Genomic DNA, 13,247 nt, shown 5'->3' on the forward strand with positions numbered 1-13,247 from the left:
CAAGGGAGACCAGCCTCTGACCATGCCCTTGAGGGATTATCTAGATTATGATGAGGTTAGAAGACCACCGTAAATGGCATCGTTCCATACTTGATAGAATGAGAAGGAGAAGTTGAGTGCCAGTATTTGCTTCTCTCTGCTTCCTGACGGCAGACAGTCTGAACAACTGCCCGAGTCTCCTCCCTCCACTCCTTCCCCACCATGACGAACTGTACCCTCAAACTGTGAGCCAGAATGAATCCCTACTTCCTTACATTGTGTTTATCTGGTATTTCTTTCTTTTAGTTTCTATTTTCGATCAAATAAAAAATGTGTATTTGCATATGCATGTTTGGGGAGGTGCACGTGAGTGCAGGTGCCAGGGAACGCCAGAAGAAGGCACCAGATTCCATGGAACTGCTGTTAGAGGCAGCATGAGCTGCCTGGCATGGGTGCTTTGAACCAGATCAGAGCCCTTTGCAACAGCAGTAAGTGCTCTTAACCACTGAGTCATCCCATTAGCCCTGTGTCTCAGGTAGCAACAAATAACTAATGGGCCAACCCATCACGCAGGAGGTGGTGTTGTGAAGACCAGGATCCAGTTTCAGCTACACAGAGAATTTGAGGCTGTCTCTGGTTCCTTGAGACTCTGTTTCAGAAAACAAATAAAATATACTGAAAATGAAACTGTGGATGGTGGGTATTGTGCCGGGGAACACATGGGAAGGGAAGGTGGAGGCACAGAGCTCAGCTGGCCAGGGCAGGAGGTGATACAGAAGGTGAAGGAACTAGAAACTTCTGTGAGTCCTGGAGGTAAAGAGTGGGGCTGGGAAGTAGCCTTTGTCAGAAGACAAGGGACAAGGAATTATAACCCTGCCCCTAATCATAGGAAGATGGCCTCGCTTGGAGTAGCATCCTCTGTTTAGAGAAATTCTGATGAGTGAGTGGTTCCTCCAGCTTCCCAGCGCGGCCCTGGGTAAGGGGCATTAATCTAAGCTAAGCCTCAGGTCGCTAAATATGTCATCACATGTGAAAGCGCAGGCATCAGAGTCCCAAACATCTCAGATGTCTGTGCTTAGACTTAGGGAGTGGGGTTCAGGGAAAACTCTGAACCCAATGATGTGTTGGGGTCAGACAGGCATGGGTTGGAACCCCAGTTCTAGCACTCTGTGACCTCAGCAAGTCCCTATCCTTCCAGAGTCTCAAATGGGGGTGATGGGGATTGTGGCTCCTCCCTTCAGCTCTGGGAGGCTAACATCTGGGAAACATCAGCCGCAATTCTTAGCAGAAGAGAGGCACTCAAGGAATGTTAATGGTTGGGGGTAGGAAGAAGGTTCCAGTAAAAAGCTCACTGTGCAATCATGAGGACCTGAGTTTGGGTCTCGGAACACACATTAATGACCTGACTGTGTGCTGCGTGTTTGGTAATCCCTAGGAAGTGCTGGGGATGCAGAGGAGGTCCCTGGGCTTCTCTAGCCAGCTAGCCCAGTCTAGGCATCAGGCCAGTGTCACAAAAAACGGGAGGATGGTACTCAAGGAACAACTCGCCTACCCCCACACAATGATTGTTGTCCTGTAATAGTGGCATCAGTATGTGCAAGAACACACACTCACACACAATGGCTGCCATCATCAATCATCACCAGCATCATCTCACTATGCTCAGTACTGCTGGGATGTAGCAAAGGAGAAGGTCTGTCCTTTATCTGACATAAAGATGAGACCAAACTTGGGGAAGGGCAGTGGCAGAAAGAACATGTGACTAAGCAGAGAAAATAAACTAACGTGCACACTGGAGCAGAACTTGGGCTAAAAAGGAAGGTCTGAGGTGGCCACTGCCCCACCCTCAACCTCAGGCATTGATGGGGTAGGGGCAAGGCCAGGGAGAAGCACTGAAGGTGTAGGGGGCACCAACTGAAGGGTTGGCTCTTAGAGGAATGAGGCCAACCTGCTCCTGGGGACTCGCTCCGGAGCCTGAGCACCTTGTTAGCAGCTGGAAGCCTGCCCGAGGGCAGGCAGGTTCAGGGAGGACGCTAGGGTGTGGATGAGCGAAGGGACAGAGGCTCTTTGGAGGTAAGTGCAAATCCCTCTGCTGGGCAGGAAACAGCCAGGATTTGCACCCCAAGCCAAGGCATCCAGTACCCAAGGCTGACTTATCACCTCTGAGCTATACGGAAAAGACGCAGCTGGAAGACGCCCCAAGGGGCCTCCAACATGGGGGTGAAGGGAAACAGAGCTTCCATCCATGTGCTTCCTGAGAACTGAGAATGTGCTTTTCTGAAGCTTGAAAGGAAAGACTGGCTGAGAGGTTGGTTTGAAAACCTAGCAGGAAAAGAGGGAAGCCCTTGCATCGTTTCTGTGCTCCCAGAATTCCCCATGCGCATATATTCCTTGCCATGTTGCCGACATTGGTCACTGGAGGGTCTTCTTTTTTTGTGTGCTGAAGTCCTTCAGGAGTAGTCGAGACTTTTATACACTCAGGATGGGCTCGCCATTAGGCCACGGGCCCAGCTCTGGGGAGCAGCAGTTCCTGTCTGTGTTTACCATTTGTGGTGGGCTGGGAGGAAAATGTCCCCCACAGACTTACGTACTTGAACACTTGGTCCATAGTTGGTGTCACTGTTTGGGGTGGTTATGGGAACCTTTGGGGGGTGGCCCCTTGCTGGAAGAAGTACATCATCATTGGGGGTCAACGTTGAGTGTCTATAGCCCTGCCTCACTTCCTGCTCTCTCCCTGCTTCCTGTGTGTGGATACCATGTGATCAGCCAGCTTCCTGATTTGCTGGCGTGCCACATTCATCCCCCCTGGAGCCCAAAGCAACCCACTTCTTCCCTAACAGCTTCAAGAAGAAGCAACTTTATGTCCTAAATGAAAAAGTGAGAAGTGGGGATCTGGATGGAAATATCCCTACTGTGCGCTGCATTTCACCTCTCCCCTTCACCCCTTAATGCCAGTCACTCAGTTACTACAACCTCCTCATCTCCAGGCCTTGTGTCTCCCAGTAAACCCCAAGGTGGTGTGGACTCCTCTTACCACCCATTAGTCTCGCACGCTTCAGGGACCAGAGCAGGTGGGAGGCCTGCGCGACCCTCCTGAGCCTAACAAGCTCTTCTGTTCCCACCGTCTTGCATGTCCGTGCTCCCAGCTTTGTCCCTCCCTGACTTCCAGTCACAGCAGATAATCAGCATTTCCTTTCGGGTTCCTGTGTTTCTGTGCACACCGTCTCTCCTTCTCTCTAGCTCAGTCCTCCCCGGGAGCCCCCTACCCCATCTCCGTGCTCCCAGAATCTCCATGTGTGTAGAGTTCGCACCATCATTCATCATCTGTTCACAGGTGGGTCTCAGGGGTACCTGGCTGAGGTAGCATGGAGGACAGTCACTGAGCGAGTACCCCACCCCATCTTTCTTGCCAGGGAACTCGTGGGTCAGACCACATTCCTTGGCCTTGTGTTGCTTTCAGTCAGGGTCTGGATACTAGCTAATGGCTACAGAGTCCCGTGAGGGTCACAGCACGCTGCCTACCATTCTTTTAACAATTGAGGCTGTTCTCTTCCTCTGATTCCATGGCACACATTTCAAGTGCCTGTGTCGCAGAAATTAGAGTGGCTCTCTCTCCATCTCTAAGTATACTTGTATGTATGGGTGTTTTCTTGTATGTGGATGCCAGGGGTCAAGTTTGGGTGTTGTTCTTTCGGTGCCATCCTACTAACTTTTTGAGGTAGGGCCTCTCATTGGCCTAGAGGTTGTAAAGTGGCTAGACTGGCCAGTGAACTCCCAGGAGACACCCATTTCTACACCTTTTTTACTGGGATTCTAAACACTAACCATCATGCCTGACTCTGCACACACACACACACACACACACACACACACACACATGTAAGAGTGTGACACTGCCATGTGCATGCTGTGGTGTAGGTTTGGAAGTTGGAGGATATCCTTAATGACAGTTTTTGCCTTCTATCTCTTTTCAGACCGAATCTCTCATTGTTTAGTGCAATCTAACTGGCCTAGGAGCTCCTGGGATTCTTCTGTCTCCACCTTCTCCCCCTCACTGTAGGATCCTTGGCTACTACATCCAGCTTTGCCTGGGCTCTGGGGATTTGAACTCAGGTCTTCATGCTTGTATGGTAACTACTTTACCAACTGAGCCACCTTTCTAGTCCACACCCAGTTTTTTTTCTTTTCTTTTCTTTTCTTTTCTTTTCTTTTTCTTTTCTTTTCTTTTCTTTTCTTTTTCCTCTTTCTTTCTTTCTTTCTTTCTTTCTTTCTTTCTTTCTTTCTTTCTTTCTTTCTTTCTTTCTTTCTTTTTTGAGACAGGGTTTCTCTGTGTAGCCCTGGCTGTCCTGGAACTCACTCTGTAGACCAGGCTGGCCTCAAACTCAGAAATCCACCTGCACACACACACACACACACACACACACTCACACGTAAGAGTGTGACACTGCCATGTGCATGCTCTGCCTCCCAAGTGCTGGGATTACAGGCGTGCGCCACCACTGCCTGACACACACCCAGTTTTAAAATAAGTAGAGCCAGAGTTCCAAGTCTCTTAAACTCAGCCCTGTTTGCTGCCCCTTAGTGGCACTAATTCAGGCTTCACACACACACACACACACACACACACACACACACACACACACACACACCAGAGTTGTTGAATCAGGCTCTAAGGACCCTGATATTAGTGACCTTGAATGGCACGGTTTCCCACAAGGTCCCTAGCCTTGCACTTGAGCCTTCACAGAACTCATCAAAAGTTGAGTCAATACAGGGATTGCCCCAAGTGTGGCCGTGGAACACTAGCCTGGACACTTAAAACGTGGACTTCATTTGAATATGGGGTTTGACTAAAAGAGTAAAAAGAGTCACTGACATTTAAAAAAATTTTTAGAGACAGGGTCTCACACTGTGATTGAGGTCATCCTGGAACTCGATATGTAGCTCAGGCCTGCCTCTAATTTGTGACAACCCTCCTGCCTCAGCCTCCTGACATCTCAGCTCATCATTGTGAACCACCACACCATGACCCAATATTCTGAAGAAACTGAAAACTTCTTAGCAGCCTGGGTAGACATTCCCTCCCTCTCCCCGACATAGCAGCTCTCTTAAGATGCCCCTCAACATCCTCTATAGACGTGGAGAAGGGGAAATTGGGGCCAGCATCTTTCCTGAGGGTGCCGCTCTCCCTCCGCAGGCCCTTGTTTCTTCCCAAGTTCCACTTCTATCACTGCTCTTTGTCACTCACTCTCCTTTCATGGAGGCCCCCTGTCTTCTGTCTGTCTGTCTGTCTGTCTGTCTGTCTGTCTGTCTGTCTCCCTCTCCTTCATCCACTCCCCTGTCTTACACTCATTGTTTATTTTGGAGTGTCACGAACAATGTTTTGCTTTCCCTGCTCATACAGAGACCCAACCCTGTGTGACATGAAGGGGCAGCTAGGTCTCAGCTGCCCTCCCCGTGGTGGTGATTACTTATTCATTCCCAGCATAGGTTGACATTCTGCACTGTCATGTCGCTGTTGCTGGGGGCACAGTGGTGAGCTGAAAAGAAGTACCTCTGCCCTCATGGAACTGATGAGGAGAGAGATAGGATTACAACAGCAGCAACAGCGACAACAACAACAACAACAACATCAACCAATACAAGGAGCTAGACAACAGCAAGTACTTAGTTAAAAAAAACACAAATAAATGAGTATGGGAAGGGGTTGGGGAAAGAATAGAGATTGTTGATTGAAATTTCAACACTGCTGAGGACAGGCAAACAGCTGCCCTCCAGGTGGACCACTCTTCCTTCCCTTACCCCTTGGGGTCGATTAAGCTCTGACCCCAGGGCACTCTTGCAGTGGGGTTAGGATACTTCCTGCTTTTATCAGAAAGGAAAGCCAGGCTTAGAGGGGCTTAATGGCCCCCAAACGTCTCAGCTCATTAGGTTAAGGTGAAACCACAAAGTGAACCCAGTTGCAAAGGGTTACAAATGCTTCCCTTTCCAACATCAAGCTTTCTATGAAAACTCCCATGATGCACAGGGGGTGTGGAGTGGGTAAGCTTGTCATAAACCCATGGGATGATCATGCCAAGGACGCCTCTAAAGTGAAGGGTCACAAAGAAAGAGGTGCACAAAAAAAGGGTCACAAAGAAAGCGGGTCAGGCCTAGAGCCCTCTGTTGGGACTTGGTCACTACAATCCCATAGCCTCATTCTGGCCAAGGAAGAGGGGTGGACTGCAGTCATGTCCTCCTGAGAGGGTCAGGGTGGCACACTGGCAGGTTTGAGTGGTCAAGAGCTCAGCCCTCCTGACTCATGCTGGCTTGATGGGTCTCCATTGGATGCAAACAAAACAGAACCTGTTACCTGCAGGGACCATGACTATAGCCACGGTATCAGGCCCAGGGCTTTCACTGGTCTCCAGCGCACACAGAGCATAGGAGATGGTGCTCCTGGTGCCACAGGGACCTGAGTGCAAGTCCTGGCTCAGCCACTTTCTGCCATGTGACCCTGGATGTGCTCCCCTCTTCCCTCTCCTTGCAAGCAAAAACAAAGCAAAGAGTGGGGAGTGGGGGCAGCTGTGAGGCACAAGAGCAGAGTCAGGCTTTGCTAGTAGGTGAGAGATGCTAAGACACTGGGCCTGTCTCTGGCAAACTGTTATCAAAACCTAGGTTCTGAGCAGGAAGGGCTGGACTGAGGGTGTTCCAGGGTCTTTAGATGAATTAGATGGGAATTTTCCTAAAGAAAAAAAGTTCTATAGGTGCTGACTAGGGCGGTTCGTTATAATGCCCATGGTCTGCCTGAGGCTCTGCTCATGAGAGGGCCAGGAGACACTTGAATTATGGTGGCAGAGGCAAAGACAAGCCCTGCTCCCCTCCCCTCCCCCGTAGAGACGTTGCAGACTATCTTCCCCTTCCCTTGAATAATCTGTCCTCGCTTTGGCCACTTAGGAACTGCACAGCCCAGTGGCAGAGTCCTTTGGCTTCTCGTATTTTATAATAGACTCATGACTCATTATTATTTTTTAAAAAAGAATTCCAGGAAGAAAAAACAAATTATTCTGATCGCTCTTGCTCTCCCCCTCACCCCCCGCTCCATTCTAATAATGTTTGCATTCATTTCAATCATATTAAGAATCTCCGAATCAAGATGTTGATAAATATTTCTTGTGCACCTACTATGGGCAAAGTTCCTAGATTCTAGGGCCTAGAAACTGTCAGGTTATCTCAGAAATATTATTATAATATTAGGGAGCCATGTCCCTACACCGAGAAGGCTCAGTTGAAGGCAGGAGTGTCCAGAAAGGCAGGTGGCCTCCCTTAGGGCAAAAACCCTATCTTTTCTGTCTGTAGAAACAAGAGAGCATGCTGAGAGGCCTGGAACATTCTGCCACCTTGAAGGCCAGGCGAGGACTGCAGTTCTGAACTTAGAAAATACCAGGGACAGTGGAGGTGTCGTTCAAAGGCAGTGGAGGTGCAGGGTGACCATCAGAGCTGTCATGCACAAGCAGACGGAGACACCCCTGATGCTACAAGAGCTGGAAAGTTCGTCAGGGGGAAGGCACCAATCCGGGCAGAAAGTAATTTTTTTTTGTTGTTCCTTATACATTGAGGTAAGGTGCACAAAAAGACAGAATGGGTGGGGTGGCTTGTGTACTATCCTCTCTGGGGGAGAGTGGAGCAGGGACAGAAGGAAGGCAGGAGCTGGTGAGCACCACAGGGTGGACCGCTAGTCCCTGGACATGATGCTTCCTCTGAGGTTACAGTAGAGGCTCATTCTCCAAGTGCCAAGCCATGATGGTCTTGTGCCCTCTTGGAGATTTAACTAAGTTTGTTTTCTGAAAGAGCCAGTTCAGCTTCCAGTCCCAGGACCCCTAAGGCAGTTTCTGAACAATTCAAGGCTTCACCCAACATTCCGTTCATGCCAGGGTCACCTCTCCCGCCACAGGCTTGAGTCCCAGAAAAGACACCCACCTGCCAGAGAGCTCAAGAGTTCACGCAGAGAGGCCTTTCAGTTATCTGCAGAGGGAAATATTTCCTTTATCTCTCTCCTTCCCCAGAGTGTGGCCTTAACAGGTGGCCGTGGCCCTTTTTTAATCCCTCCACAGACTCATTAATTTCAAAAGCAGCCACAGAGACAAGGGACTATTTCCCAGTTCTTCTTTTCATGAGGAGGTAAAAGAAAAATAACCATTTCATGGGACCACACACAAAAATCCTAATAAAAACTAGTGAGCAAAAGAGAGGAGAGGGGATCAGGCCTGGTTTTCAGCTGCAGTTACCAGCAGACTCGAGGAGAAAACTGGAGACCTGTTCTCCAGGTCTTCGGTGTGGGCACAGAGTGCCGTCCAAAGTGGGATCGGGGAGGGAATCTTTCTGGAAAATCTACTTTCTCAGATTGACTGAGACCTGACTTGAAGAAACGCCAATAACCTGGCCCTTGTTGAAACTGACTCTGGTCTGAACACTCAGAGATGCTAACTCGTCAATACCACAAGAGGCACGCATGCCAATTCACGGGAATCCCCAAACTCCGGTTTAAGGAAGTGTATGCAGTTTGAAAACCAGCACCAGCCACAGCCTAAGTTCCTGGTTCCTAAGGTAAGGTGGTCCCAGGTTTATGGAACCCAACCCTAGGACAGAAGCTGTAAGAAATGGGACCTCTGGTCAGACAGAGCCCTAAAACTCACTAGCTCTTTCAGCCTGAGCCTAGTAGGAAAGGGACTATTAACCCAGCCCTCCCCTCACAGCCTGGAGGCAAGTGCCTGGGTTGGGCACCCGGGGAGGCTGTTGGGGACAGTGCCAAACCCACAGCTCCTGTGATCATCACACAATCCTGGTGTGTGTGTGTGTGTGTGTGTGTGTGTGTGTGTTGCAACTCAAACACTTTATAGTTGATCGAGGGGGAAGAGAGTGAGGCTCAGAGAGAAAGTTAGAGGAGGTGGGTAGCTTCAGACTTGGACAGATGGGCGTCTAATGAAAATACTTAAGCCTTTTGATGCACAAGTGACCCAGAGCCATCACAGACTACTGCGAATTACAAGATGTTTAGAAGATCAAAACACTAAGGACCCATCAAAACCCCCGATTTAGAAAGCCAAGTCACCGATATCTGATCACATTTGCCCTAAAATAAAGACACCTTTTTTTCCTCTAATTTTTCTTGGCTGCAGATCTCTCTCACCAAAATCCAAGGAATGCAAGCAGCTGCCAGGATCATGTCCCCAAAGCCACCCTCGTTCCCTTTGCTTTCTTTCTCTTTCGGCATCAAAGCTTGCCATAAATGTTTAATTACATGGAAGCTGCCGTTTCACTGCAAATGACTGGCGCTATGAAAGGCTTTTCATTTTTTAAGAGAGGCGGAATGCGTGTGTGTAAAACGGTCCCTATTAATTTCCTGATATTGACTCTCTGGCTGGGGAGGAGCACGGAGTGTTCAGCAGAGAGCACCCCTGCAGAATGTTAAAGACGGCGCTTGGACTGAGAAAGGGTATCAGATGCAGTATGCGTCAAACAGACCATCGCTCAATGAAGTCACTTAGCTATTCAAAACATGTTCAGCCATCACTCAACCGTTTGCACCAAGAACACCGGGAGGGGGCATGCGATGTGAGTTCTTTTCCCAGACTAGTGTCTGGCTTAGTATAGGTTAGGCGCTCCCCCCTCTCAGGATCACGTCAGTTTTGTCCTCTTCCCCATCAGCTGGCCCCAACTCCCTGCATCACCATCCCTTGTTGAGCTTAACAAACAGTTCTGCAGTGCTCACTTCCCAACGCCACCTCAAAGGGCCTCCAGGCTTGGTTCGCATCAGGGGAACACAGACGAGCCTCTCTCCACACAGGGGCATATGTGTCTCTCTGCCTGTCTTCCTATAGGTGGCTTTTGCACACAGACAGATATAGCTATGCAAATTCACTCCTTCATATTAAAGTCTGTGGCTAAATGCAGCTTGTGTGACCTGCAGGGTTCCCCCCCTCTTGTGTTTATTAACGTGTCCCAAAAGCACATGTCTTCCTCATGTCCTAGCCTCCTGGCCTTGACATCGTGGGAGCCCCTGGGCCCACGGCACATGTAGCATACATGCCCCAATGACTCTGCAAGATCGAGACCCACAGCGGACACCCCCACCCCATGTTTTCCCATTCCCCCTCAACCTCCCCATGCCCTCGCCTCCTGCCTGCACAGTGCTGACTCGACTTGCTTCTGGGTGACAGACATGTCACTCTGCGTGGAAGCAAATCAGCGCTCAGCCTCACCCGCAAGTGACCGCTGTTTATTAGAACTTGGGCTTGTTTCCTGGGAGAGGACACATGCATTTTAGACTTCGTAAACGTTAGAACACACACATACACACAGCCAGCCACCTGGAATGGTACACGGGGCTTGCAGACATTACGAAATGCTCTTGAACTAGGCGTGAGCTCCTGGAATAATCTACCAAATAAGGATTCTTAGAAACAACAGATTTTTTTTTTTTAAAAAAAAGGGAGACTTGCAGATGGTGCTGGGCCTGTAACTTTTGAGGAGTGAGGAAAAGAGGAAGAACATTTCTGAATCCTTCATTGCAAAGGGCTGAGCAGCACGTAGGGGAGCAATTATTTTCCCTCCTCATAGGTGGCAAAGCTAGACCCAAAGGCAAACCCTGAGGACTCCAAAGCATCCAGAGCACATCTCACTCTACAGACAATTTCCTGTTTCCACCGGACCACACAGATCATTCCAATGAGGAGATTTGGGAGGACGGGGTGGAAGCCAAAGAGTAGAGAGTATAGGTTCTGCTTATTGATTTTCTTTCCTCTGAAACTAACCCAGCCAACCTTGATCTGCAGCAGTGGCGGCGGAGGGAGTGAAGTGGGAAAATGGTGGAATGTGGAGGGGACTTATTTGGAGGCGGTGGGGGGGGAGAGTGTGGAGGGGAGGGGCGGCGTGGGAAGGGGGAGGAGGTAGGAAATCAAATACCTTCGAGGCAGCAGGTTCTCCATAATCCGGAATGGGTCATAACTTCCTCGTTCTTTTTGCTGGTTTCATTCTCACTGACACTTTTGGTCTTGCAAACCCCTCTGGAGTACAGCCAATAGTCGGTTCCCACAGCGATGGTCATCAAGCTGAAGGCAGCGAAAGCACCAACGGTGGTTAAAAGCATTTGAACACCTCGATCAAACAGCCCCATAATTCTTCATTATATAAACACCCAACCGACTTCTGGTTCTCAGGAGCGTGTGTGTGAGGGTGCGATTGGTAATTCCACTACTAATATAATGGATATATGTGTGAATAGAGAATATGGAGAGATATAAAAAAAGGGAGATAAGAAAGCTCACGGAAAAGTGTGTAAATTATAAAGATCACACGGGAAGAGAGGCTTGCCTTTTGAGATCAAAAAACTGTTCCAGTTGCAGCGATTTTTTTTTTTAAAAAAAGGGAAAATAAATAAAAAGACACCCCCCCACCCCCCCAAGTGAGATGCCTTAATCTCTTTTCCTAAAATTCTGGTCTCCAGTTTCCATATGTGATCGCTAATTTGGAGATGGCTTCCACAGCGCGCCAGGGTACAGCCGAATTCTCAACACCATCTCTCATGGTCCGGACCTAGACAGTTAGAGACTGGAAGAGCTGGGAAGCAACCTTCGGTCTTCGTTCGCGGCTCTGCGGCCTGCGCCATGAAAATCCGTGGCTTCGCCAGTTCTCTTCCTTGGGGAGGGAGGGGGTCCTCGGGGCGCCTCCGTTTCAGAGGAGACTGCCCAGTCTTCTGCAAGCCCTCGAGCTCAGCTGCACCGGTGAGGGGGTCTCGCCTCCCATGGTTGTGCCCCGGCGGCGGCGGCGGCAGCAGCGGCGGCGGCGGCGGTGGCGGCAGCAGGGTTGGCGGGCGCGGTGGCGGCAGGACGAGCAGCCGCGGTTATTGTTGTTGGCGGCGGGGGTAGTGTCGGCGAAGTGGGGGAGGGAGGGGGTTTCTCCCGGAGAATCGAGGCGGGGTTCCCTCCCCCGATCCGCAAAGCTCCTTGGAAGCCAGAGAGCGAGCGAGCGATGGGGCGCGCTAGCCGGCGTCTTGCAGCAGGCAGGCCCGCCCGCCTCCCCCGCTCACGGCCGCGCAGCCCCGGGCCAGGCGCTCCTAGCTACAGCATCGCCGTGGTGCTGAAACGGACAGCTCACCCCGGTCGGGCTCTTCCACTTACTGCATCGCTGTGGTGCTGAACTGGATAGCTCCCCGCGACTGGGCGCTCGCACCTACAGCATCGCCGCGGTGCTGGACTGGACAGCTCTCGGAGCAGGAGCGCCCACCTACTGCGTCGCCGTGGTGCTGAACTGGACAGCTCCCCCACTCTGTGCGCTCACTGCGCTCTGTAGCCCTCTAGGAGTGGGGCCAGGCCACGGGGCCTCTGTTGTCCGCGGACGGGCCAGGCCAGGGCCAAGCACAGGGCTGCCTGGCCTCCCCGACTCCTGTTCCACAGTTCCGGAATGAACACTGGCCAGGGCCTCCTGGAGCTGGGAGATAGGCGTAGCTGGCGATCTCTCTCTCTCTCTCTCTCTCTCTCTCTCTCCTCTCTTCCCTCCCCCCTTGGTGTTTCTTCCAGATCAGCCTCCTTCTCATTCCATCTCTACGTGCCCAGAGCTTCAATACAGCCCTCCCATCACAGTCAGATTCCCACAAAACTTCAATCAGCTGCTTCTTCTCCTCCTGGAAGAGAACCTGGATGGGTAATTACAAACATAGTTTCTATGTGCTTTTCTCCCTCCCCTAATCATGGGCTCCACACTTTTTGGGGGAGGGAAGGTTGTTTTTATTTTACTGCCTGGATAGATACATATCCTTCCTCATTTCCTCTTGATCCTTCTCTCTTTCTGACTAACAGGGGTGTGTGTATGGCTGTATCTGTGACTCTCTGTAGTTTTTCTGTGAAATTCTACATCTTGCTTCCACAAGTAGACATTTTGGAAGGATTACTCTTGCGGAAGCGTGAGAAGAGGGTGGCTGGAAACTGGGGTTCAGGCCATGATGCTCATCTCAAAGATAAAAATGGTTTCGGGAGAAGTAGGTGAACTGAGGATCTTTCCAAGTTTCCCTTGCCATTCATAAATGGGATTGATTTTTAAAAACCTCTCTGCTGTGAGCAGGGAAAGGCAGGAGCCCTCTCTAGCTGAGCAGAACCGCGAGCCTGGGTTGTTTCCTGCGTCACCTCTCCAGACTGTGTGTGCAACTTTTCCTTAATGTGACCCTGGAAACTGAAGCACTTAGATGGCGTTCACTGTTGTGGATGACATGTTTTCTCTTATCAGTTCCGTGA

At 50.3% G+C, this 13,247-nt stretch overlaps 1 protein-coding gene across 1 annotated transcript in view; it reads right to left on the reverse strand.

The window, feature by feature from the left end:
• Positions 1-11,134, reverse strand: part of Cacng2 (calcium voltage-gated channel auxiliary subunit gamma 2) — a 119,080-nt gene extending 107,946 nt beyond the window's left edge. Inside the window, exon 1 of the mRNA XM_052161147.1 lies at positions 10,924-11,134. Coding sequence (XP_052017107.1) covers positions 10,924-11,134 — 211 coding nt within the window. The remainder of the gene's footprint in view (positions 1-10,923) is intronic.
• Between the last annotated feature and the right edge of the window lie 2,113 nt (positions 11,135-13,247).

This window comes from Apodemus sylvaticus, chromosome 17 (genome assembly GCF_947179515.1).
Source record: "Apodemus sylvaticus chromosome 17, mApoSyl1.1, whole genome shotgun sequence".
NCBI lineage: Eukaryota > Metazoa > Chordata > Mammalia > Rodentia > Muridae > Apodemus > Apodemus sylvaticus.